Source organism: Clytia hemisphaerica, unplaced genomic scaffold (assembly GCF_902728285.1).
Source record: "Clytia hemisphaerica strain Z4C2 unplaced genomic scaffold, Clytia hemisphaerica genome assembly, whole genome shotgun sequence".
NCBI lineage: Eukaryota > Metazoa > Cnidaria > Hydrozoa > Leptothecata > Clytiidae > Clytia > Clytia hemisphaerica.
Window position 1 is genome coordinate 34096 of NW_027103344.1, and position 27794 is coordinate 61889.

General features: G+C 35.0%; 2 protein-coding genes across 2 annotated transcripts; both read right to left on the reverse strand.

The window, feature by feature from the left end:
* Window positions 1-2418: 2418 nt before the first annotated feature.
* LOC136818878 (uncharacterized) lies at window positions 2419-14961 on the reverse strand. Its single transcript, XM_067075110.1, has 8 exons — window positions 14715-14961; window positions 14171-14511; window positions 13769-13860; window positions 13170-13329; window positions 8802-8868; window positions 8601-8654; window positions 3935-4152; window positions 2419-3643 (listed from the first exon to the last, which is right to left on the reverse strand). Exons 1-8 carry the CDS (start codon window positions 14944-14946, stop codon window positions 3158-3160), a joined length of 1650 nt encoding a protein of 549 aa, XP_066931211.1. The 5' UTR covers window positions 14947-14961; the 3' UTR covers window positions 2419-3157.
* Window positions 14962-19169: 4208 nt separating this feature from the next.
* On the reverse strand, window positions 19170-26559 carry LOC136818868 (uncharacterized). The gene is made up of 9 exons (XM_067075098.1): window positions 26462-26559; window positions 25369-25673; window positions 24858-25198; window positions 24064-24155; window positions 23488-23647; window positions 23126-23192; window positions 22725-22778; window positions 21019-21236; window positions 19170-20820 (listed from the first exon to the last, which is right to left on the reverse strand). The coding sequence occupies exons 2-9, from the start codon at window positions 25595-25597 to the stop codon at window positions 20332-20334; spliced, it is 1650 nt and encodes a 549-aa protein (XP_066931199.1). The 5' UTR covers window positions 25598-25673; window positions 26462-26559; the 3' UTR covers window positions 19170-20331.
* Window positions 26560-27794: the final 1235 nt, after the last annotated feature.

Sequence of the window (27794 nt, forward strand, 5' to 3'; positions counted from 1 at the left end):
ATATCTGGGGGTCTACAATTGGGCCTATGAATGATTTGAAGCCACTGAAGTTGAGCCCAGTGCGTTGCGCACGTTCGACTATTCTGTTAGTCATAATATATTCTCATTGGCATGTCTCACTCACTAAACCTTCTGAAAGAAACTCAATGTTGGTACCAGTTTTTGGCACGTTTTGGCGCAAGGCTTACGCTTTGAAGAATTACTTTCGGCGCATGCAATATCCATATAGGGTACTTGGGTTTTGTCTTTCTACCAACAATTTCAATTTAATTTCCTTCAAAATGAAGTCACTATATAGGTAGACAATATGAATTAACGGTCAATTTCCCTTTTGTCTATGCCTTTATGATATCAGTAGGGTTTCGGTAGAGCAGCGCATAACACTACTGTCATTGAAGATGTCGTCCATTCTGACAATCGTATAAGGTTTGATCCAATATCAATAGTTTGATAGTTATTCATTCAGTAGCAAACAATGTCCCTCAAGTAAATCCAGTTTGAGTTTTGAGCAGCTACGTTAAAAAGATATTAACCATAAGCAAAAATCTTGTGTGCTGTTTGTTGTTTGTGAAAGCTTAGCTGTGTGGATTGGCAGTGCAAACGGGACTTTCGATTTCTCGCTTTCACAAATGCTCTGTGTAAAATGCACGAAAGTTAAAAAAAATATCACGAAAAAAATCGGAAGAAACAACATCATGAACATGAATATTTTTCTGGCGAGCAAGTCCGCTACGTGAAGCAACAAAAGCCCCTGCGGGGCAACTACCGGACCACTGGGCTAAGGAGATGGTAAATAAAATTATGATCACGAAATCTTTCTTATTAATTTGGCATAGCGAAAGCATTACGATCGGTTTTCATGGTTCGGAAAAAAAAAGATCGATAAAACTAAAATGAAACTTTTATCGGCCACACTCACCATGTATAAATATCGTGGTCACTTTTTTTCAAAAATAGAAATAAAAAAATTTACATAACGCTACCTTTTCATAATAACAGCATAAAGGTAATAAAAGTTAGATGGAGTAACAACTTTTCTGTAATAATAGCCAAAGAAGTTTTAAAACTTTTTAGAAATATCTTTCAAATCGGCTTCCTTTGATTACCAATCATTGATAGCAAAAATCAGTCAAGATATAGATTATAAGAACTACAGAAAAGTTATTCTGTCCAACGAAACCTCGTATTTTTAGGTAAAATGCGAATTTTTTCGAGTAACAATTTCTTTATAGTTTTAAAAGAAGTTTTTCATTTTATCGGGAAACTTTCGAATTTTGAGATTTCTGTGTTGTTTGTGGAAGTTTCTTTGCTATAAATATCTTTAGATCTAAAATAACAGCTGCCTCAAAATTTTGATAGAATATAGTTGAGAAATTGGCATTAGTAAATATGGTAAAAATTAATGGTAAAACTTGCCGAGGATTCCCTGAGTCTTTTTCTCTTATTTTTCCCAGATAATATAGCATCCCTTCACAGGAAAAAAAATTAAACATGTATTTTTAGGAGGCAATTGTTTATTTTACAGACTGGCCCAAAGATACCCGCTTTTGGCCTAAATCAAGCCAAGGTTTCTGTTTCTATGGACTAGAAAAGGATTAGGTATTGATAAAACAAGCTTGCAGCAAAAATTAGACGAGTATTTATGCTGAAAGTGAGTATTATAGGTATTTTAGGTAAAAAATGGACTGTAAAATGCCATCCGTGTACATGATTAAACTAAAAATGTGCACACTGCCTTCGATGGTCATTATTTACCACTTGTAAAAGTTTTAAGTCAAAAGCTGCAGCAGGTCGACGTATATTTATAGAACGGTTTGTAAGTACCAAATACTTTGGGACCAAATTATTTCTTTTATTTGACAAACCAGCCTTCAGAAACAGATTTTTCCCGGGTGGAAAATTTCAATTAATCTTAAGCGGGTTTACTCGTCATCCCCACAGGATTATTCACCGGGGAAGATCTAACTGGGTCACTGATACAGGGGTGTTCTTAATTTGGTAGTCATGTCATTGATGGTAGGAAAAACACAAGGCGTGCATTCTTTCTCGTGGAGAACGGTGTGTAGGTTAGCAGCTCTAGACAAAATTTTCATTTTCGTTATTTTGCTCAAATTATCTACCTATTCTTAGTCGAGCAAACTAGACGACTAATTCAGACTTAGTAGAAACAAAGCAAAAAGTAATGGAGGGAAACAAACAATTTTACAAACTGAATCCCGTAACAATAATCATATTATCATATAACGCCTATACTACTGTATTACACGCATTATTATAACAACTCCAGTCTAACCTATTCTGTGTTTGGAATGGCTTCATCAAGCGTGACGGGACACCTGGGTAACGATGTAGTGTTACAGTTTAAAAGTCAATTACAGAGAGGTTAAACCTTGGTTAGACATAAAACAGGAATTCTCTTCTATCTTTATTATTTATCTTTCAATGATATAAAAAATTAGAGCTAGAAATAAGAAATCTACGAGACGAGCCATCATGCGTTGTCCGAGACGACTCTTTACCATGATAATTGAGCTTGCTTCACTCTGTCATCTTTGAGAAATGAAATGTATTTTATAGGAAAATCTACCGCAATGGAGACTATTCTTGTGCTAAGAAAAGTTCAGTCATCGTGGCTAGTCATCGTGGGCAGACGACATTCAAGGATGACTTTGAAAGACTTTGAAAGCTTTGGAAATTTTAAAATAACATATTTAATGAAAGATAATGAAAAAGAAAAAGCGGATTTCAATCTCAATTTCAAAGTGCTCTTGAAAATGTTCAAAAAGGAGATTAGGATACGGTTTTCACGGTTTTCATTTTAAGGCTAAAAATTGAACAATTGAGAGGTCAATACAAAAAAGACGCGATAATAAATTGCCGTCTGCTTAAAAATCGGCAGCGAAACAGCTTCATGCAAGAATAGGTTCCTATTTAGGCGTATTATAATGTAAAAGCTTCCAAACAGAATTCTCACCAAACATAACGCCATAGTCTAACGTAACTGCGGTTTTTAAAACTGTTTAACTCGATATTTACTTCGATGAATATTTGTAACATAATAAGGTCCGTATGGGCGCATGTGCTTTTTACCGATCGAGAATTAAAGACCAAAAAATATCTAAGTATTAATCTCGACTTTACACCTGACTTCTTATTCTCACACCGAATAAAAACTTTCTGGATTTCCAAGTGAATCTCGATATTCATGTCGACCTAGCTTTCCTGGGGCTCCTTCGCGTGCCTTGTAGTTTCCGATTACTGACATTCGTTGGCTTCCTTCTCCGGTGTTTGTATTTGAGTTTTCTTGAGTCCCTTTTATTTGCTGGCTTCCTGAAGTACCTTTTACGCATTTCTGCAGACTTTTCATTAAAGCTTGACAGTTAGCATCTGATCTATTCTGCTCCTCCATTTCAAACAATTCGTTTGACGCAGGATTGTTAACAGTCATGCATGATTCGTTTCGCCTTTTATTAAGGTAAATATTTGTTGCAATACAACAAATTGTTAAAACTAGCATGAGAATCAAACATAAAGGGAACGATACATGTTCTGTTGTGAATAAGACGTCAATTTCCTCATCTTTAACTGCTGCATTCAGTTGTTCTGCTTCCCAGCTCGTCAGGGTCGTCGTGTTTGATTTACCCTGGGGAAAACGATGAACGTTAAGATTTTAGGACATATTTAGGTAAACATTATGCTCTTTCTGTAGCGTGTCTCAAAATTATCAGGTCTTCTTTGAAGTGATAGAGATATACTTTTTAGAAGTAAAACATTTTTCAGTACGCAAATTTCCCTCATTTTCTGTGGATGTATCACCAATTTTTGCTTTAGTTTTGCTAGTATTAGCCCAATTTTTGTGCAATTTTCGAAAATACTCACATGAATGGTTGCTATTACCGGCCCCCAGGCCATTTTTAACAAATATTTTTCTTACCAGGTTGAATTGCAATGCTATATCGTACCACAGTCTGATCATGTTATCCACATTTTGTTCATGGAAAAACTTCTTCATTTTGAATATATTTTCATCGTGAGTAATGAAACCTATCCCAGAATCCAATGGTTTTGAGTGCTTGTGGATTTTAGCTTTCGGGTTTGCTTTCTTGATATCGGACAAGTAATATTCTGACATCCATTTATCCAAAGCGATCGCTAGAAAAAGGTATCAGAAAGTAAATCTATGTATAGCGTTTTTTTGATTTAACTGAAGGATGTAATATACAATTTTTTGAGCGCGCTTTTAAATTCATTACAAAACGAATCAAGTGCCTGGTAATGTGGTCGGAGAGTGTATTAGTTTTGTTTTGCCATGTTCACCCATGCTTTTTCTCATAACTTTTAAGGGTCCCCTGAACATACATAAGATCTCTGTACCTCGCGTCGAGTATTTCCTATAGATTAGAGCTTGTTCGAGGTTTTTAATAAGAGTTTGTTATCTGATAAGACCAGAAAACTTGTTTGATTTAAGGATATATTGAACAAGAATTTATTATACACTGGATATACAAGTAACAGATTTTTGCCGATTTCTTGTGTACTGGCTATGTCCGCAGTAATGATATTATTGTTAACTCTCCTTCCCTCATTAAATGATTTTTCGAAGCATTTTTATGGTATTTCTTATCGAAAATCACCCATCCAATTCCCAAAAGAGACTTAAAACTTTCCTGTTAGAGTCAGAGGTCGTGTTCAGACCAAGGTTTAAAGTGATTAAGTCTACATGTTTCTTTTATATTCCTTTTGTATTTAGCTGCACGCTCCTCATAAGTTAAACCAAAGTTTAAAAAGGAATCACCCTATGGTTTAAAAAAAAAGTTTTTACGATATTATCACAGTTTTTTGAATAGACGAAATCAGAATTCGAAAGTGAAAAGCATGCTCCTTTTGTAAATTATGAAAGGAGAACGTGAAATTTATGACTTAGAGACGCTCGGAGCGTCTCTAGCAATTTAGGCAGTTAATGGGCTTTTAATGAGAATATCATGGATCGAAGTATCAAAAAACGAAGCCTCACTCAAACATTCAAAAGGGGATTCCTTTTTCCTCTCTTATGTAACCTATCTAAAAGATGAAATAGCAATTAATTCGTTGCATTTCTTAATTCCCATATCAACTTAGTACTACTTAAGCCTTAAACTTAAACTTTCATGTCTGAACACGACCAGATTCTTCCACTTAATTGCTAATTATAAGTCGTTATGACGTTTCAAGCTGTGAGAAAGATGCAAAAGACTTGTTGTGTATAAGAAATTTAATGTTGACACCGGAAATTTTCAAACTTTAACCTCAAAAAAACCACCTTGCCACCACGTGCCTCCAAAGGATTTTCATACCACAATTGAGCCAAGACACTCACGTCTTACGTATGTTAATTTCAGCTCTTCTTGGGACAGTCCAATCGAAAATTTCGTGCCACTATAAGCATTTTGTCTGAATTTCTTGTCTATTGATGTTTTTCTCACATTAGATTTCACATATGTATCCAGCTTGGAATGCTAGCCTTACTTTCAAACTTTTTTTCTGCAAATGTACAAAAAGAAAGAGCTAGAGAACTTTTTAAAAACAAGACTGATAAACATTTTAAAAATCACGACAGTTGTCCTTTGCGGACAAAGCTATAACATCAATTGTTTTCTGAAACAATGAAAATACAATGATCGCTCTCCATCGTTTTATGAGTCGTTTACCCAGTGTATAATAAATCTTTGGTCGTGTTCACACTACAGGGTGTCCCTAATTAAAGTATCGAGTCGAAACACAACTATGAGTAGAAAGTTTTATGTGCGTGTTCACAAAATTGTATTTTAAGCTCTCCCTCTTTTTTCTTTGTCATTACGATTAATTTATACGTTGTAACTACAGTAAAACCTCTAATTAACGGACACTCTAAAAGGCGGACACCTCTGATTAGCGGACAATTTCATTTTCCCCGGCCGTTTCCTAGTCAAATCCTCATAAAAAAGTTTCTAAAAGGCGGACACTCAATTAGCGGACCCTCTGATTAGCGGACAAATTTTTTCGCACGAAATGGCCAAAACCACAATTTTAGCTCTCCAATTAGCGGACATTGAATATCAAACGGGGCACAGACGTCTAAAATCGAAAAAAAATTTTTTGGATATTTTTATTTCAAGCACTTATTAGTCTTATTATTCAAATTATTTCTACAAATTTCCAGTTCCCCTTGACCCATTCAACAAATTTAGGTAGGCCAAAGGAATCATAAATCACTGGTACTTCAAGTCCGTACCCACTACCTCGATTTAACCTCTTGCCAGTCACTCAAGCTGCTTTAATAACCTTTCTCTTGTTCTTCTTTGGCCTAGTGTCTGCAGATAAGTACTTTAGACCCCCATTTTGTATTTTTAACACCCTGGGATGGCCTAATTTCAAAATTGGAGCTCCGAGATCAAAAGTTTCTGAAAGGCGGACACTTCTAATTAGTGGACACTAACCCCTTTCCCCGATGGTGTCCGCTAATTAGAGGTTCCACTGTACCTTTTGTAATAAGCCTGTGTGATGGAGAACGTTCTTATATTTTAGCGATAACACACACAAACTTTTCTACTCAATCGCATGTTCAAACTCGATACTTTAATTAGGGACACCCTGTACAGACCTTCCTTGATAAAAATGTATTTAGGAGAATCTTTTGTTGACTACAATACAGAACGTGCATTTAACAAAGAGTCGAACGCGTAGTATCGTAATTTTTAATCGATCTTCCTTAATTAAGAGTCGTAAGCTCTATTGTCTTAAGGGTAGGGTAGAGGCTTCCCTTAAAACAAAAGATTTTAGATTTTATTAAGGAAGCATAAACAAAGAATGCGTGCAGTGAACAAAAAATTTTACGATTTCAAAAACGAATGAACTGAGGAAAAAATTAGAAATAGTGCAAACGGTGTTGTTGATGTGTAAGATGAATGCAGTTATTGAGTAAAACCATTAGAACAAATATGTTTGCGGATTTCAAGTGATGTATGGATACCAGTAGCGGCCTGGCTTAATTTTCTTGGTGGTGCAAACTATGAAATTGGCGCCCCTGGTATTTTTTGTCCTTGTTTGCGCCCTCCACCATTAAGTGAAAATATTAAACTGTAAGAGCAGTGACTGGTTGAAAGTAACGCCCGGAATCTCTGAGTTAACAAACTTTTATTTATACGAAGGTGGTGGTAATGATAACTTGATATCTATTTCCGTGTTATTTCCTGGTGTTACTTTACTCTCCATTAAATATCAATGGCTGAAAGAGGCCCTAAAATTCAGAAAGTTGGCAGGAATAAGGGTTGTTTGTAATTCTGGCGCCGCAGGCAAAAAAATTTGGTGTAAGAAAGGTCAAACAGCTCAAAAGATATTCTAAAAAGGAGAAAGTTAGTCCGCATAAGACCACAAAAACCACAGCGAGCAGTTTCGATCAATCTCTCATTTTGGGGGTGAGCATCCTCTTTAAACCCTGGTGGATACACAACACTTCACTTTTCGCAATTCAATGTTGATAATAGTTTTGAAAAAATTTGTAAAATATAAGGAAGCACCGCAGGCGAAAAAAAATTTACATTGCACTTATAGAAGGCACTAAAAACGTGTCAAAGGGCGCCAAATCGCCCAATCAAAGATTAAAACAATTTTAGGCGCCCCCTTGAAAAGCTTTTTTGGCGCCCCTCTCAGGTCTTTCTGGGTGGTGCACTGCACACCCTGCACCCCCTGCCAGGCTGCCACTGATGGATACTAATATCAACCAATCACAGGTAAATCGAAACTCTCAATAAAAAATCAACCAATGAGAAGCCTTAAGCAAAATCAATTACCGTTTTATAATAGATCTCGTGAACCTACAAAGAACTGTAATAAACCAGTGCATTCATCCATCATAAATCTCTTTGTTTAACTTTGATAGATTTAATTAAGTAAACTTTCCAGTGTGAACGCGCTCTTTGTATTGAAGTTATAAGGTTTGAATGGATACTTAACAGTAGATTTTTGATAGCATCGGCGTTGTCTGGACTGTATATACTGGATCTCGTAGTTTCCACATTTTACGTGATAAAGCCCAAAGGTCTTTTCCTTACTAATTACTAGAATCTACTGATTATTATACAATCATGGACAAAAGGTCTGTAGACTTTTCCTCAGTAGTGCCATGAAAAGTTTTTTTGGGACTTGGGAAATTCCCCAAATGAACCATAAGTGGTTATTTAGCAGAAGACACATACACGCTTACTAGCAATCCATGTGTTGTTATTAGACTTAACTAAAAATGACTGAAAATGGGACCACACAGGTGGTGGGTGCACCAGAGAGCTCTGAAAAGTTGTTTATAATTGATTAAACCTTCTCAAATATGGTCTAATTAAGATGTCTTCTCAAAAAAGTTGAAGAGCAAAACTCATTTAACCTTCAATCTTCAATCTCAGACAAAAAAAAGGCCTGAAGACTTTGCAAAAATTCATTTCATTCACTGTCGAGTGGATTTGACTTCTAAAATTGTCACCCAAACTCTTCGAATCCAATAAAAACAATATCGGTAAAAATGGTTTTCAGACATTTTGAAATTTTTCATGCATTTTTGAAAAGTCAAAAACTTTGCTTGATGTCCTTACCGTGAATTTTGTTCATCTTGAAAGCATCTATCAGTTCTTCGATTGTATCGTACGCTGAAAAGCAAAACAATACTTTATAAACACCACCACCCTTCTCATTTCAAATACATGGGTTTCGAATTCTCCCCACTTTCTGATCCAGTGTAGTGAAATCTGAAATATTTAGAAGATAACATTATTGCTCAATTGTAGTTGACTTACGTTTTGGTATTCCGTGCTCTTGAATGACATTTTGATGTGGTGCGTTCGTCCACGATAAAACACCAACCTAGAGTGAAAACATATTATATCAGCGTAATGGCCATTTTTTTTAAAAATCTTCAGAATAAAGAAAGTGTGATACCTTACCCTCTTAGATTTTGATGAAATTTTGACCAAATGATCCATCACACAAGAAAATAAGACCCTGAAAATTTCACCTTGATATCTCAAGTAGTTTTGAAGATACAGCGTCTTAAAGATAGGCTACTAAGCGAAAATTGACCCCTAAAAATCATGAACTCTGGTGGGGAGCAGATTTTTAAAGCCAATGAATTTTTATTTAAGTACATTAGAAAGCTGATTTACAGTGGATTTCAAGAACTTTTTGTAGGGAATCAGAAAAAATCAAATTGAGTCTCCAAAATTTTCCCCGAAAATCTTTAGCATCTCCTGTAGAAGGCTTCAAACTTTGTGTAATCTGGGTTTAGAAGCACTTTTAGCTGTCTGCTGATGGTCCTTGGAGACTTTTTTGAAGCAAACTTTTGACCTGGAGTGGTTTACTGGTGGGTTTTGGCCACAAAAATAACATTTTCAGGATTTCTATTTTTGCGTAACCGTCAAAAATGGCCGAAAAAATTGCTATTTTGGCTGATCTGGAGCAAAATTCAAGATGGCGTATCTTTTTGAGCCCGCCCTACAAATTTTTTTGAAACTTTCAGTAATGCTTCCTTAGTAGGTCTAGTTTATAACCTCAAAAAATCTCAGTGGGGGTTTGAAGTCTCTTAAAGATATGATCGATTGAAAATTTGCTTAACTTCGTTGTTTTTTCCCTCCTAAAATGCTAAATCAGGCCCACTTAAGGGCTCTAAAGGTAAATTTTTGTCAAAATATTGGTTGATCTTCTCTAGCCAACTAATCATTGGCATTAAGGGAACAACTGTAAAAAAATTCAGGTCATTTCCATCAACAGATGACATTTTATGACTGTTTCTTTATTTTTAAGTATAGAATATGAAAAAAAATGAGACTGACATCTGGCCTTTCCTACCATTCCAGGGCCTATATTTTCAGGAAAAGCCTCAACCTTTCACAGTTTGGTGAATATTATTCTTAAATATAAGCAGGTTACTTCAACTAAATGGGTTTAACAGTACTTAATTCCTATTCAAAAACTTTTTAGACTCATTCAGAAATCCTACTTTGACAATAATTTGCGCTTTACCGCAAAATTTCTAAGTCCAAGTGTCGTGATTAACTTTAGACTGTCCAATATCTCTATATTTGTGTACACTAACAGCCTTACTTGTTGATTCTTAAATAACTAAGCAACATTACTAGGGTGATATTTTATGAGATACTGCAAACAATGATGTTTAAATCTTCTGGACAAGAAATATTGGACAGTCTAAAGTTAATCACGACACTTGGACTTAGAAATTTTGCAGTAAAGCGCAAATTATTGTCAAAGTAGGATTTCTGAATGAGTCTAAAAAGTTTTTGAATAGGAATTAAGTACTGTTAAACCCATTTAGTTGAAGTAACCTGCTTATATTTAAGAATAATATTCACCAAACTGTGAAAGGTTGAGGCTTTTCCTGAAAATATAGGCCCTGGAATGGTAGGAAAGGCCAGATGTCAGTCTCATTTTCTTTCATATTCTATACTTAAAAATAAAGAAACAGACATAAAATGTCATCTGTTGATGGAAATGACCTGAATTTTTTTTACAGTTGTTCCCTTAATGCCAATGATTAGTTGGCTAGAGAAGATCAACCAATATTTTGACAAAAATTTACCTTTAGAGCCCTTAAGTGGGCCTGATTTAGCATTTTAGGAGGGAAAAAACAACGAAGTTAAGCAAATTTTCAATCGATCATATCTTTAAGAGACTTCAAACCCCCACTGAGATTTTTTGAGGTTATAAACTAGACCTACTAAGGAAGCATTGCTGAAAGTTTCAAAAAAATTTGTAGGGGGCTCAAAAAGATACGCCATCTTGAATTTTGCTCCAGATAGCCAAAATAGCAATTTTTTCGGCCATTTTTGACGGTTACGCAAAAAAAAAAATCCTGAAAATGTTATTTTTGTGGCCAAAACCCACCAGTAAACCACTCCAGGTCAAAAGTTTGCTTCAAAAAAGTCTCAAGGACCATCAGCAAACAGCTAAAAGTGCTTCCAAACCCAGATTACACAAACTTTGAAGCCCTCTACAGTAGGTGCTAAAGATTTTCGAGGAAAATTTTGGAGACTCAACTTGATTTTTTCTAATCCCCTACAAAAAGTTCTTGAAATCTACTGTAAATCAGCTTTCTAATGTACTTGAATAAAAATTCATTGGCTTTCAAAATCTGCTCCCCACCAGAGTTCATGATTTTTAGGGGTCAATTTTCGCTTAGTAGCCTATCTTTGAGACGCTGTATCTTCAAAACTACTTGAGATATCAAGGTGAAATTTTCAGGGTCTTATTTTCTTGTGTGATGGATCATTTGGTCAAAATTTCATCAAAATCCAAGAGGATGAGGTATCACACCCTGAAGACTCTTAAAAAAAATGGCTCTTTGGCGTAATCTCATGAAAATTAACCAACCGACTCAATACCCCACTGCCCCCTGACTAAGCCTGCAGACGATCACTGTTTTCCATTTTTCTGGTCATCGAGGTATTTATATTCATCACCCATAAAATTTTTGCGGTCTCCTGGTGCACCACCATGTTGGCAAAGTGGGTTCTGTTATGCGAGCCATTTCATAAGGATTCCTTTTTCAACATCCTCAAAGGCCCTCAATGGGATACAAAGCCATAAAAAAGTAGCTCAGGAAAATAAAAATCAGTATCCGAGATTCCAAAACTATGAATTTAAATTTTGAGCTAAAAATTTAAATGAGCTTTAAGCCTGATAACTGGCATCATACAGTATGAGAGCAAAAATATTTGTATTTTCGCAAATGTAATGAAAAGAATCTTATTACTGTTACAAACACTAGGTATATCCGGTTTTGTACCGGTGGGTCCAACCTAGAACTACCGCAATCCATACCACCCTGTTTTCTTACCCCACTTGAAAAAAATACGAGAAAATGAGTTGAAATTAGGATTTTTCTTACAGCACCTGACCCCGAGAATGTAGTAAACCCCGAGAATGTAGGTTTCTCATTTTTTAGCATTGTAGCCCTAACGATACACGTTTTTTTTTTTATAAGAACGTCAAAAATTTTTGAAGCCTTCGGATGTTCTTAGTCATTTGGATTTGAAGCCTAAAAATGTTCTAAAAATGTTCTTATTTTCAGCATTTTTTGAGCATTTTGATGTAATTTCTTAAGAAATTGCATGTTTTTAAGTCTCCAAAGCCTTATAATGTTCTTAGAATGTTCTTAAATTTTTGGGCCTCGAAGCCTTATGTTCTTATATAGTTTGTTCTTATAAAAAAAAAACGTGTAGTTCAACTTCATAAAAAGTTGTTTCAGAGCATACTGTTACATATTACTCATTATTTCTAGACATTGAATTTTAGCTTAGGTTAATTTCTTTGATATGAAAATCTGAATCGAAGTTGATTGGATACTACCCGAATTGAGGCATTTTTAAAATAGATCCTCTCTAAATCGAAATTGGAATTAAGTTATGATGATAGGGTATTTTCTTACTCCTAATGAACAAAGGAAATGGGGGAAATAGTCGAGAAATCTTTGTCCCCATGTGGGAAAAGGTTCCAGCGGGTTGTGAGACAGGGATGTTGTTACATTAATCATATTTCAGCACAAAACTTTCAACCCACAAAATAAAAACAACTTTCTTGTCTCTTCTTTTCGTCCTTTCTTTTACTTTTCCTCCTTTCTTTTACTTTTCCTCATTTGTAGCACGACAAAAAAATTGATATCTTTGTTAAATGTTAATCAGAATTAATTTCTAAAGCATAAATTTCAATTAGAGAACACAGATTTCCGGTGAATACTGAAATCCCGCTCTCAGAAACCAAATCTTTTCACCTACATTCTGGGGGTTGAAAATCGAAAAAATTCAATTTTCAGAATGACAAAATGCTCTTTACAATATTATTTTGCCACAAAATATTTCTAAAATTTGCTGTTATAATTAATCCAGTTGGAAAAATATCAACATTTTACTATTACTAGATTTAGAGCCATAAAACCAAACCTACATTTTGGGGGCTATAACGAAAATGGGAGGAGTCAACTTCAAGGACAAAAAAAATTAGCCTATCTATCAAAAGTAATGAAACTAATCCCTGGGAAATAATTTCAAAAAGAGAGTTCAAAATTTCGTTGAAAACATTCAATGTTTTTTAAAAATGCAAATCTACATCTTTCAGGTCTGATTCAAATTTCAGAATTTTTAATTGATTCTTACAGGTTGCCCAATTGTTTTGAATTCGATTTTTGTTTGTAGGTTTGTGGTCATGACAGATGTGATTGTGCCCAAATACATTCCAAAGAAGGTGACACCAATGAAAATCCAAACAGCCGAAAAGACTCTAGCTGGCCAACATTGTGGAATTGTATCACCATACCTTTGAAGAAAGGTAAGCGATTCTTGTCATTCTAAACTGGTTGAAATAATCTGTCAAAATCTTTGCCAAAATCAAGGATTTGGTACGTTCGCATTAACCTTTAGAGCGCGTAGTTTATTTATTAAATATACATTTTTTTTCAAATTAATCTTGGAAATTTCAATTTTTCACAATGACATAAGATATTGTAGCCTGAGAGTTTATTAGTTACATGGTCTTCTCGAAATAGGGTTTACAATGTATATTGGGTCAGTACAAACAGTATTGTAGGCGAGGCTTGGTAATTATACGTTATAAGCGCCGCTCTTTGGGGATAGAGAGTGATACTCAGATTTAAAGTATATACGACACAACGCTTTTTTGAAAGCGGCTTTTAATAAAAGAAAAGGGTAATCAAAATGTATAGACTACAACGACACAAGAATAAGTACTAGCTTACCCGACAGCTGTCATGGACACAAAAGCAAACCAAATTCCTTCAAATAAGCCCTGCCATGTTCGTGGAAACTGTTTCGTTTTAGATCGATTTTCCTGAAAACAACAACAACAAAGAGTTGAATTATTTAAAATGAGCAAAAATCATTTTGACACATCTTCATTCTTTCTCCAAGACCCGAATTGAATTGTTAGAAGTGCTTTTTTCAGAATGCAATTAAAAATAAAAAGCTAATTATCGTTTTCCTCAGGTTATTTGTTAATCTTTCCATAATATCAGTACTTACCAAGACGCATTGCCCACTCAATGTCCTCCCTTCCAACCAATAAAATGAAAAGACTTTCAAAATGTTCGCATATCTCTAGTCCAAATAGCTCTCTCAACAAGAACTTCATCAGTACTTACCAAGACCCAAACAAGTGATCCAGCACCGATTGACATTGAAATACACATTAAAACGAGTGGCCAGGTCTCAAATAAACTTTTAAACAAGATCGTTTTCTTGCGTCCAGGGTCTGGAGGGTCCAAAACGCCAATATATTCAATTTCATCGAGATCAAGAATGTTAGCGTATCTCATCCCTAGGTAATATTCGCCTTTGATGTAGTTCTGAACAGGGACAACAATATCGGCTTCTTCGCCAATAAATTGATCGTCGATTTTCTTTTTATGAGTTTTCTGTGGAAGGTAGTTGATTTTGCCGCATCCAAGACAGCAAGTGTCAACAAAGACTTTCTTGAAATAACCTATGAAGAGTGATTGATGGTTGTTATTACTGTAAAAAAGTTACTTTTAAAACCTGACATAAATACTTCGATCTAAAATTTCATACAATGGCTTCGGTGATAAACAACGAAAAGATATGCTTAGAACGAGATTTGAGTATTCAAAGCTATCTTGTACGGGTCTTTTATAAATTCTCTATTAATTAGCAGTCCCAGTACTGTACCTGGTATAAATCCTTTTATAGATCCATCTTTGTCTTCAAAAGCATATGGTGGAAAATTCGAGTAAGCTACTTGCAAAGTTCGATTGCAAACAGGCTGTAATTCGTAAACTTCTTTACACGTATGGTTGAAATAGTGACGAATATTATAACGTATTTCACATGACGGGAGATAAATCTCTTGGAAGGACGGATTCAAAGAACAACAAATTATAGACAGCCAGAATAACCACATGCTTGTACAAAAAATAAAAGGTTTATCCACAAAAATCACCACCAGCAAAATGCAGCAAAGAACGAAAAGGTTTGTGGGTGGAACAACTGCTTTTTAACGTCAGCAGATCTGCAATGTAAAGTCTTCCTCATAAGAAAAGTGACGTCAAAAACTTCCTGGTTCCCTAAAAAAAAGTTTGCGTTACCAAACTTGAAAGTTTGGCCTGCGTTGGTCTGGGAATATTCTGAATTATTTCTAACCAAAATATTTCCTTGGATATTGAATGGTTTAATAGTTACGGAACTAGATAATATAGTTTGCGTTTTTTATGAATTATTCTCATCTAGGCCTTCCTTAAGCCATACAATGCTCTAAGTATTGACTTCATATAAACCAGACATTTTAAAGGAGAAATGTAACACTCATTACTTCAAAGCCGGAAGCTAGAGGCGAACCTTCAACCTTTCCAAAGCAAGAAAAATGAGGCCTTAAATTTGCGTCACCATTGCAGATTACGGATTAAATCTAGCACTTTCTTTGTTTTCGCGTTTACACTAGCGAGTAAATGTATTTTCACTTTTTAGGATGGCGGAGCGCCTGAAGCGATTTGGAAAAGTCCGCAGTTTTGACCTGCAAAATTGTATAACAGTATAACAGTGATTACTAAACTACTAGTTATGGTAATGTTACTTTAACGGAATCTATCACTGACTCTTTTTAAAAAGCATTGATGACATTTTGAGTTGTTTTTTTCAATGACGGGGATAAAAAATATCAACTTTGAAGTTAATCTGGTCGGTGCAGGTCGATATATGATTTTGGCATGTGCTTTACACGGTAGCAAAATTGAGGAGGGTAAAAGTGTCGTCCTCGGTCAGTCAGGATGTAGAAAAATTAGGAGCTTACTGTACCGTCCAAAAAACACACAAATACATTTACTCACAGAACTCGCTACTTTTCATATTCAGGCGGTAAAAGTTACTTTCAATTCAATGTTTGTATAAAAACCACGCAGGCGGCGCAATATAGTTGGAGCTTTAAATTCTGCATGGGAGATTCGACTTTTGCCTTCGGCTATACATTTTAATAGTTTATATATTCAAACCTGGCTTAAAAAGAGAGCCTTAAAATGTTGCTCAATTTGGAATTGAAAATCGATGCTATTAGATGAGTCATGCATTACAATTAATGATATTTTAGGTGAGAGAGTAAGATCGTAAACCCAATTTTACTGGACATCATGGAAGATCATAGAAAACAGTATGTAAGATAAACTTTTTCCTAACGAAATTCAATCACTGGGTACGCCTACACTATTCTAAACAATTTGGCTTTTAGTGATTCAAAACAGTTATTATTATAGATTATGTGATCGGGGGATGGGGCTTTTTTCAGCATGATGGCTAGGAGTTCAAAAGAATGATACGTAATAAGAAAATGTTTTGGTTGGATGCCGTGAGAATTCCAAGAAAATAGCGAGTTTATGTATGTATTTGCACTTTTGAGGACGGTAAAATGACTGAAGCGATTTGGGATAACCTGCAGCTTTGAACAGCAAAATCGAGGACGGTAAAAGCTCTGATTTACCGTCGTCCTCAGTCAGTCAGTATGTAGACAAATTTACTTACCGTCTCTGTCGCAGAAAAACACACATATATAAACTCGGTAATATTTTTTGGCGCAATGGCATGGTCAGGGACTTCACTGTCCAAGCTCAGTCTTAAACTTAACAACATAAAATTTGAGCTCTTAAGATATGGTCAAAAACAAATCATCAAGGACCAAACAAACTATACATTACCATCAGGCAATATCATTAAAAGTAAAAATGTTGTAAAAGATTTGGGAATCCGATGTGTAATCGAAAAAATAAAAACTTTAACTTCATGGATACTACAAACTTTTTCATTACGATCATTTGAATGTATGACTACACTTTACAAATAGTTTTACCGATTTTAAAATGTTGCTCCGTTTTATGGGGAATTCCGTTTTATGGAGTCCAAATACTGTTGATCTCATTCAGAGACTTGAAGACATTCAAAAATCCTTTCTAAGAAGGATAAAAGGCACCTCAAACAAATATTGGGAGTGTCCAAAAGCTATTATCTTCAAAGGAGAAGGGAACACTATCGCATCATCTATATTTGGAAGGGGTTAGAAGGGATAGTACCTAACGTGAATAGCAGTATAAAAGCTTACAAAAATCCTCGGCTCGGCCGTCTGTGCCAACGATCCCGGATGAACCCCAAATTCATGGATATAGTGAGTGCAGGAGAGCTAATTCGAATTCAATACTTGGCATGAAAAATATCTGCTGAGACTATTTTTCCCCCGACAGATTGATCAAACAGAGGCGTGGTTCATCAAGAATCTTACCTGAGCTCTTTGCTTACACCTACACAAGTAACAAGTAACGAGTGTATTATTAGTATGAATCGCAGACCTCTACAAAACCCCAGGTAGTATAGGTCTGCTGAATGATCTACCAACCGCTTTCCGATTCGGTTTTTTTAATTCGATGTATTTTACAGAATCTTGGCGAGGTAATAATTTGATTGTCATTGATGTGCGCGCAAGAACGATCGTCTCGGACGTTTTCAAAGAATGTTTACATTCGAAATTCGAATCCCAGACCAGAAAAACAAAACAGAAAGAAAGATAAAAAACAATATCTGATGTGCGCACTTTCTACAGTCTGTAAATTTATTTTTGACATTTGCTTTTATAAGATCTGGTCTGTAAATTTATCAAAACTTTTCCTTCAGCTCTTCGGTCGAAACTCAAAAATACAAATATGAACAAAAAAGTGAAAGAAAACAACCAAAAACACTCCAATCTTTTCAAAAGAATTGAAGCTAAGTACATAAAAAAAGATAAACACAAAGGCCACACGCACAGTGAAATGCCAAAGCTGATAAGAAAAGTTTTGTTTGTTTTAACATTTAACAAGAGAATAACAACACTCCCTTTGTAGAATCATAAAGAAGTAATGTCAGAAATATTCAATATAACCCCCAAAATGTACTAAATACATAACTATAATCTCATGGTTGATTGAAATTCGATTGACGTTTTTGCTTACGTTAATTTGTAATTTCCTGCGAACTTGTAATTTCCCTCCTAGCTTTTGTAATTTCCCTCCTAGATTTTGTAATTTCCCGCAAAAGTGAAATTTCCATCGTTTGGAAATTCATCACCTTTTTCGAATTTTTTACAAATTTTGAAGGCTTAAGTAAATGGATACTATCCAATTAAAACTCAATTCGCGTTTCTATGACTATTTTGAGACCTCTTTTTAAAGTTTAAGATTGATTTTCAGTGTTAAATTGACGTCTTTCAGAATTGCTAGAATTTCAATCTAACCATGAGATTAACCAGGAATCCCATGCTTGTTTTCGTGAAATTCTGGATAAATTACCCTCGGTCAAATTTCGAAATGTTTTAAATTTCAAAAAATTTCAAAATTGACCTCGAGAATTTATCCCGAATTTCCCTCATAACCATGAGATTACTAGTACAAATACCTTGAAATAATCTGCAACATATCTGTAGAACTGACAAAACAATTATCTGGAGCCAAAGGGATCGACGAATCTAGTGTGGTAAAAAATTATACACTCATACAAGTCCAAATTCAAGCATCAAAATGTAGTTTTACAAAGCAAAATTTTGTTGGTGCACACAGCAGATACATCAGAGCACTTAAATTCAATAAATTTATTTTCTAATCTTTTACAAAATCTCCACTCCACATTAACACAAGAAAGGAGGAAGAAAAAGAAGCAAACTTCCTTCCGCCTACTTTTTTTTCGAAATCCAAATATACTTTCCAATCTATGATTTGATGCCTCACAGAAAATTTAAACATTACGTAATGTCATATTTGTAGAGACTCGCCAGCTAAAAATGTCTTTAGCCGTATATCGGCTAAAGGCGGCAAATCTCTGGACAAAGGAAATATCTTATTAAGCATCCTCTATAAGGAGCACGAATCCGTTAGTGGATGCCAGCAGCCTAGTGTATTATCTGAAGGTTTTTTTTTCGAAATCAGGGTCGGAGTCAGTCTCTAATTAGTTTCATTCATTTTGGAGCGTTTTATATAAATCTTCCCTTGAATTTTATTTCAACCAAAACTTTCCATCTAATATCTACTAATATAAATCGATATAAATTTTCAGAGGTTCTGTTGGTTTCTGAGGATAAGCTTTTAAAAGTCATTTATTGAGGGATACACAATAAGATGCACTTGGCACATGAAATTCTTTTTTTGAATACCTTCATAATATAATGCGAAAACATACTATATCACTACAAATAATATAAAGCTAAAAAATTATAACTGGTTAAAAATAAAAACTGTATGATAGAAGCTTTTAAAAAGATCACGCAGCTATCATATCAAATTTCAACTTAAAGGATTAAACTAAAATTAAAAGTGTCTGCCTTTTACCACAAGGATAGGGTGTGATAGGGTGTGATGTTTTTACCATAGGTTGCAAATAGCATGTACGAAATTTTATTTTTGAAATAAATTGAAAATCTTTAGCTCGAGAAGTCCTTCAAACAACCCTATCCAACAGACCCCGTATGATTTTTTCAACCAGTAGGGATAAAAATAACGGACTGAAACTCGATGGGGGTTGATATTCCCATATCCTTAATGACTGGGGATTTCAATTCCTTCGTTTTCAAGTCAGAAAATTCAGTGGGGATGGGAAGTATAGTAAATATTTTGTAGTGAGCGTTGATTTATTTGATTATTTTTAGTGGGACAAAAATTTGAGAATAATTTTTCACCGAGGACAATATTTTGGCCGATTTTTCCAGTGGCAAGGGGTTCCAGTGGGTCTGTGAGAAGGGGGTGTCTTCGAGCTACCCAAATTGAATTTCTAAAGTATCTCCGAGAGACTAACATTGGTTTGATATAAAACATTCAAAACCTTTTATTTTGTTCTTTACTTTGCTTACTAGATGAATCAAAATTTTTTATATAATTGCTGATAAATCTTTGGACTCGTTACATAATTAGATCAATAAGTGACAAGGGTACTAAGTATTGCACAAAAGATCCACATGCACTCCCTTCAGACAGACCCAGATTTTTTCGGCCAGTGGGGATAAAAATAACGGGAAACTCGATGGGCATTAATATTCTCATATTCGGAAATTTCAATTCTTTTGTTTTCAAGTCAAAAAGTCCAATAGGGATTAGGAAAATAGTAAATATTTAGCAGTGAGGATTGGTTAGTTGATTATTTTCAGTGGAGACAAAAATTGGAGGATAATTTCCAACCGGAGACGACATTTTGGACAATTTTTCCAGTGGGAAACGTTCCCAGTTGGTCTGTGAGAAGGGGATGTCTACATACTCCTTATGAATTTACACCTGACTTTACAAAGTTCTCACACCGAATAAAAGCTTTCTGGATTTCCAAGTGAGTCTCGATATTCATGTCGACCTAGCTTTCCTGGGGCTCCTTCGCGTGCCTTGTAGTTTCCGATCATTGACATTCGTTGGCTTCCTTCTCCAGTGTTTGTATTTGAGTTTTCTTGAATCCCATCGAATTGCTGGCTTCTTGAAGAAGATCCTTTAACACACTTCTGCAGGTTTTTCATCATTGCTCTATAGTTTGCTTCTAATCTATTTGGCTCTTCCATTTCAAGCATCTCATTGGACCCAGGATTGTTAAAATTCATACACGATTCATTTTGCCTTTTATTGAGGTAAATGTTTGTTGCAATGCAACAAATTGTCAAAACTAGCATGAGAATCAAACATATAGGGAACGATATATGTTCTGTTGTGAATAAGACGTCAATTTCCTCATCTTTAACTGCTGCATTGAGTTGTTCTGCTTCCCAGCTCGTCATGGTCGTTGTGTTCGAATTACCCTGGAATAATAACCGGTAGGCTAACGTTGGAATATTCTTGTTTTTTAAAGATTAAAGAGTAACTCTTTTAGAAATAGAATTGCGGATAGCCACCTCTTGGGTAATTCAGTGAATTTTAAATTTTAATACTCAAAATTTGCATGAACAGGGGTGTACAGGGCTTTTACCATCTCACCTTTGAATGAATAAATAACTTACCAGGTTGAATTGCAATGCAACATCGTACCACAGTCTGATCATATTATCCACATTTTGCTCATGGAAGAACTTTTTCATTTTGAATATATTTTCATCGGGAGTAATGAAACCTATCCCAGAATCCAATGGTACTGAGTGCTTGTGGATTTTAGCTTTTGGGTTTGCTTTCTTGATTTCTGGTAAGTAATATTCGGACATCCATTTATCAAGAGCGATTGCTATAAAAATATATTATAAAATTAGGGTAAATCAAACCACCTACGCTTGGAAGATTTTTTTGGTGATAGTTTAAAAATTATTTTGATAAATGTTAGATGACCTTAAGGGCTTTGACCATAGTGATTTTTTCATATTTCTTAACTATGGCACGTTATACATTTTCTGTTAGGCCAACCGATCTTGAATTTGAAAATTTAGAAATTGTAATGAAAAAATTCGAGGAAAAAGAAAATAGAGACTTTTGCGAAGTATTTAAGACCTTATTTTGGGCGAAGAAAAATGATTTTGAATTTTTTTTGCGTTAGATGGCGTATCTTTAACCAAACTAAAAACGGATTTTTGGAATTCTTTTGTAAAAGCATCCTTGTCTCAAAATCCTGAAAATAGTGTTTTTTGACTAATTTTTCATCCGAATTTTTCGTAGAACAGTCATAGTACTTGATACATCAATATGGAAAGATTTTCCGAAAATCTTTAGAAATTTTCGCAAGAAAAAGGTTAATTACCCATTGAAACTAAGCATTTTTTGTAAAAGAGGGTAATGTAATATTTTATTAACGTTTAATGACGCTGTGAACCTTAAAAAGCGTCATTTTAGTAATTAAATTCTTAATTACTTTTGAAAGAATAAATTACCAAACAACTTGTAAAGGCAATTTTTTGTTAAAAGTGCCAAGGAACCCAAAACAAAGTTTTCAAAACTACTTTTCTGACTATGGTCAGAGCCCTTAAATTGAGTTCATGGAGATCATGGTAAAGTAGCGCCAGTTTAGTTGAGCTTTTCGAATCACGGAGCTTTATGTAAAGGAAAAGTAGATCCAGCGCTCTCGCCCTACATTTGGACCTGTACACGTTTTTTTTATAAGAACATAAGGCTTCAATGGCCAAAATGCTAAGAAAAAAGGTCGGTCTCCACTTTCGCGCGACATGAGCGAAAACTTTTTGACGTTTTTGTAAACAATGGCCAGTGGGTCTGTGAGAAGGGGGTGTACTCAAAGGCATTTTCCTTACTATAACCTACAATTCATTACCTTATCGGCCCTTGTTACACCGGCCCTTATTGGCGTTATTTTTGGGCTCGTGGCGTAATAATTGCCGGCGTAAAAAGAGCCAAGATTTTGCAATTTTAACCTAAAAGCGGCGTTAATTCTTTATCATTATTTTTCAATTTAAAGGATTTTAGGTATGATTCGAAGACGAAAATTATCCATTGTTTTACTCCATATTTAAAACTTCAGTGAAGTATTTAATATGTTTAAAAATCAGTGATTTTCGATGGAATTTTCAACAGTTTACTACTGAAAATGACATTTTAATGTAACTTTTTGTCATTATTTACTAATTTGAAGCATAAGTAGCCATTTTTACAAATTTTGGCGTTATTGACGGCTGTAATTGGCGTAAGCCCAAAATTGGACTGTGGTGTAATAAGGGCCGGCGTAAAAAGGGCCGATAAGGTATATGATTAAAAACTTTGGTTGTCTTACCGTGAATTTTGTTCATTTTAAATGCATCAATCAGTTCTTCGATTGTATCGTAAGCTGAAAGAAAAGAAACTCTTGTCAATACTCTTTTACTATCTCCTTAAATAAAAAGATTCTTCCCTTCCGATTTCAATTTCAATTCCAATAAATTCCAAATATCAAATAATATCAAAATGTAAAGTCTATCTCGATTTAATAAGCAGCGGAGACATAATAGGCTGTAACTTTTGATAGAATTCGAATTATATAGTGGTTTTGTGCTCGTTAAAAAGGGGTTGTATTTTCGTTACCATTACCAGTCCCTGACCGTGCGGTAAGAGATGATAGGTGTATTGCTTGCAGAATAATTAATAATTAGTCTCCGATGTATTTCAAATAACGTTATTGAACTGTAGTTGACTTACGTTTAGGTATTCCGTGCTCCTGAATGACGTTTTGATGTGGTGCGTTTGTCCACGACAAAACACCAACCTAGAGTGAGAACATGTTATATCAAGGTAATTAAATGTTGTTTCTTGTTTTTTAAGGGGCCATTTTTTAGGACCCCGGATAACAGTCTACGCATTAGATTTCTCGAAATCGAATGCGACAAAAAAGGTCAAAAACACCGGATAGAGAATGGCATTCTGAACTAAAAAGTATACTACAACGCATTCCTTACTAGGAAGGATGTCCATTATAAATCAACCAATTTTAAATTATATATCATGATTTGGAAAGTGTAGCATTTTTGTGAAAAAGAAGAACAAAATTAATAAATTCTTACAGGTTGCCCAGTTGTTTTGAATTCGATTTTTGTTTGTAGGTTTGTGGTCATGACAGATGTGATTGTGCCCAAATACATTCCAAAGAAGGTGACACCAATGAAAATCCAAACGGCCGAAAAGACTCTAGCTGGCCAACATTGGGGAATTGTATCACCATAACTTTAAAGAAAGAAATTTCAATGAAAAGGTAAATGATATATTTTTTATCTCGTTAGGAAAAATAGAAATTAAATATCATAATTGAGTAACTTCAAATTTCCAACTTATTTTTCTTTTGAAACATCCAAAAAAGAAAATGATGCCGATCTTGACTTATTAGTTTCTCTATTCGAGCGGAGTTAACGAAGTGTCGCAGCTCACTCATAGATCAAAACAGGACTGAAAATTTTAAGCAATCTCATTTGATACCAGCGACATAATGAGTAATTAAATTCATTAAGATTTTGTTAAAGGGAACTTAAAAGGAGCTTGAATTTAGATTATTTAACAATGTTTATTACTGCAAGATCTACTAGGTAGTTCAATATATCGAGTTGTATTTTATTTAAGAAAACGTAAACTAAAATAAAATTCACCCGACAGCTGTCATGGAAACAAAAGTAAACCAAATTCCTTCAAATAAACCCTGCCATGTTCGTGGGAACTGTTTCATATTCGATCGATTTTCCTAAGGAAATAAAATAAAAAAGTTTGAATTGAAGAAGTCTTCTCGCGTCATATTTAAATCCGCAGATTATGCAGTAATCCATTCTGCGACAAAGTAGTCGAATAAATCCTACATTTTGACTTACTGTAAGTGTAACCCCAATTCTCAATTTGAATCGCATTATTTTTCCGACAGAAATGACGTGTGCTGCGTGGTTAAAAAAATAATAGATCTTTTCATCAGAATTGAAGTCAACAAACAGCCTAAATTCTTTAAAATTTAAACTTGACCATTCTAACCATTGTTTTGTCAACGGTTCAACAAAGTCCACCGGATTAGATATTATTAGTTTTGCTATAATGGTGATCACAGATTTATAAAGCCCAAAGGGCTAGATGTCTTGCTTTTAAGCCATTATCGTAGGCAAAAAAAGTGAATATCGCAAGAAATATAGTTGCTATTGTTTTCGAAAATCTGCGAAGCTTCTGATTGATCAAGCGCTGAAATTATATTGTAATGTGGCGTGACCTGTAGGATTAAAGCCAAAGCACGACATTTAGGCCTTTGGGTTTATAAATCTGTGATGGGTAACCCCTACCAAGCAAATCGATTTGAAGTTTTACCACTAGCATTGTATTGTCCTCCCTTTCAACCAATGAAATGAAAATACTTTCAAAGTTTTCGCATATCTCCAGTCCAAACAAGAACTTCATCAGTACTTACCAAGACCCAAACCAGTGATCCAGCACCGATTGACATTGAAATACACATTAAAACGAGTGGCCAGGTCTCGAATATACTTTTAAACAAGATTGTTTTCTTGCGTCCAGGATCTGGAGGGTCCAAAACGCCAATATATTCGATTTCATCGAGTTCGAGAATGTTAGCGTATCTCATCCCTAGGTAATATTCGCCATTGATGTAATTCTGAACGGGAACCACGATATCGGCTTCTTCGCCAATAAATTGATCGTCGATTTTCTTTTTATGAGTTTTCTGTGGAAGGTAGTTGATTTTGCCGCATCCAAGACAGCAAGTGTCAATGAAGACTTTCTTGAAATAACCTATAAAGAGTGATATTTGTCGTATTACTACAAGACAATACTTTTCAAAGCCGAAATTAAATCTCCATTACTCTCGTCCTATAAAAAAATAGATCGTGCTCAGAACGAAGCATTGAACATCTTGTATTCAAAGAATTAAATAACAAGTCTTATAATATTTTGCACTGTACCTGGTATAAATCCTTGTATAGTTCCATCTTTGTCTTTGAAAGCATATGGTGGGAAATTCGAGTAAGCTACTTGCAAAGTTCGATTGCAAACAGGCTGTAATTCGTAAACTTCTTCACACGTATGGTTGAAATAGTGACGAATATCATAACGTATTTCACACGACGGCAGATAAGTTTCTTGGTACGAAAAATTCAAAGAACAGCAAAATATGATCAGCCAGAAAAACATTGATTCATGTAGATAATGACGTTGGGATGTTGTTACTGCTATTGCAAAAGGTGTACCTCTCTCAGAATGGAATCATCTAAAAGATAGATTTGCCTGATTGATCAAATTTCTCAAATCTTCAGGTCTTGGAAATGAAGACCTCTGTTTATTTCATAGGAACCTCGGAAAAAGGTTGGGATTATTTTGATTACGGTATTGTCGTTAAAAGTTGCAATAATCTTAATTATCTTAAAATATATTTTTCGATCAGTTTGCTTTTAAGTCCATTCGAGTGTTCCATCTGCATCCAAGAAATCAACACTCTAAATACTTGGTTGGTATTATGTCTACTCCTTTAAATGGTACCTTTTTAGAACTTCAAAACTATGCTAAGGGCTATAATGATTTCAGTTTGGTCTTAAGAGTTACAAGGTAAGCCAAAATTCGAATTTTAACCACTCAAAATATCTAATTTTGGTAAGTTGATAAGGGTCCCAAAATTAAAAAAAAAAATTGCTTTTTTCCCAAATTTCTGACCCTCAGTTTTTCGATTTTCAAAAGTCAGGCAGCACATACCCTATCCGCAAACCTAGATAGTTTCTTCCCAAATGAATGCCTCAACTTTTCTCGAAAGTTTTATAGTCTTCGTACCTTCATATACAAACTCTAGCAAAAAAATGTATTCTCCAGGTCCCCTCTCTCGTTCTTGTCTTTTGTAATCTTTAATTTTTCTGTCCGATACATCCGAAAATTAAAGCGCTTTCTTTTTTAGAATCCCCAAAGTGGAGTCTTATACAATTTGGTTTCATGTTTTAACGGAGAAATTTGAAAATTCTTTTCATACTGGCGAACCCCTCCCCCGAAAAATACATCAAAATTACATACCTTTAAAAACGCGCCTCTCAACCTTGTCGTTTTTTCTTTCCTTGGCATTCTTTTCAACAAACATTTGCTCAATAAAATGATCGAAACGATAACGTTCAGTTTTTTCTAACGTCAGTCAAACACTGCGTGGTCTTCATTTTCTTTATATAAAACTGACGTCAGAAAATTGAAATACCAAAAAAAAATTCTTTCCTATTTTATACAAGCGTGAGTTTTTTTCATCTTACCAGTATGTACCAAGGAATGTATTCGACAGGCTGTTGGCAATTTCATCAAAAAAGTTTTAAATCTTGACATACAAGGTTCAAAAGATCTGTATGGACAATAATCAGACGGCTAGAAAAGATTTTGACGTTTCCTGTTTTCATAACAAAAATTCAACCTAATCTACTGGGTGTGACCATGAACATATCATCATCCTTCGACCGTTAGGTCGGAAATACCGAGTATCTCTCTTTCCACAGCTCACGGTCTGACATAACTGTTTTCAGTTCTTCTAACTCGAGCCCTGTTTCCCGCCTCAAATTGTCGAGGAAAGTTCGCTTCCTTGAGTGTCTAGGACCAGTAGGGCACCACAATAAGATATCTGAAATGATTTCAGATTTTGCTCTGAAACAATGGCCGGAGAAAGTTAGCCTCCTGGAAAAAAGAACAGAAGAGATTCTAGGGAGACCTTGGTAGATTTAGGCGAGGTTGGGATGATCTCTCCAATCAAGATTTTGAACCCTTTTTAGGAGATTGATATAACACCCATAAAGACTTTTCTCCATAGATTTTGTCATGGTCCAGGTTTCAGAACCATAAAGAAGAATGGGCTCCGAAAGACACTCGAACATTTTCAGCTTGAGGTTATTGTCAAGATCACATTGCCAGATTTTGTTGAGCTTATTACAAGCTTTCCACGCAAGTGCTTTCCTGGTTTTAAAGTCGCTATCAGAACTGTTGATAAGAGAGCCTAAGTAGTTGAAATCGATTACTTTTTTAATGTCAACACCTTTCAAAGAAAATAAAGGGAGAAAGTTTTCAGAGGAGCAAAGATATTCTGTTTTTTCTCGTTACAGTAAAGACCGACCTGACTTGCTGAAGTTTCTAAAGAATGGAGTAGAATTTCGAGATTTTGAATACTTTCTGCAACAAGTGCGAGGTCATCAGCAAAATCCAGATCAGTCACAAACAAGCCAGGGTCACGTGTGCCCTAGGGCGTTTTAATTTGAATTCCCTTTTTGTTAAAAGTATCAACAGAAATTCTTAAAACATAATCCAAAACAACTATAAAAAGAAAAGGAGCAAGAGTGTCTCCTTGAAGAACTCCTGCTTGAATATTAAAAATATC

Bases quoted from the DNA above. Each gene is read 5' to 3' on its own strand.
- LOC136818878 (XM_067075110.1), bottom strand. From the start codon at position 14,946: ATGTGGTTATTCTGGCTGTCTATAATTTGTTGTTCTTTGAATCCGTCC. The intron at 8,655-8,801 runs GTAAGTCAACTA...TTTGCTTTTCAG, and splicing joins AGAGCACGGAATACCAAAAC to CGTACGATACAATCGAAGAA. The intron at 4,153-8,600 runs GTAAGGACATCA...ACCTTTTTCTAG, and splicing joins CAAGATGAACAAAATTCACG to CGATCGCTTTGGATAAATGG.
- LOC136818868 (XM_067075098.1), bottom strand. From the start codon at position 25,597: ATGTTTTTCTGGCTGATCATATTTTGCTGTTCTTTGAATTTTTCGTAC. The intron at 21,237-22,724 runs GTAAGACAACCA...ATATTTTTATAG, and splicing joins TAAAATGAACAAAATTCACG to CAATCGCTCTTGATAAATGG. The intron at 20,821-21,018 runs GTAAGTTATTTA...TTATTATTCCAG, and splicing joins TTGCATTGCAATTCAACCTG to GGTAATTCGAACACAACGAC.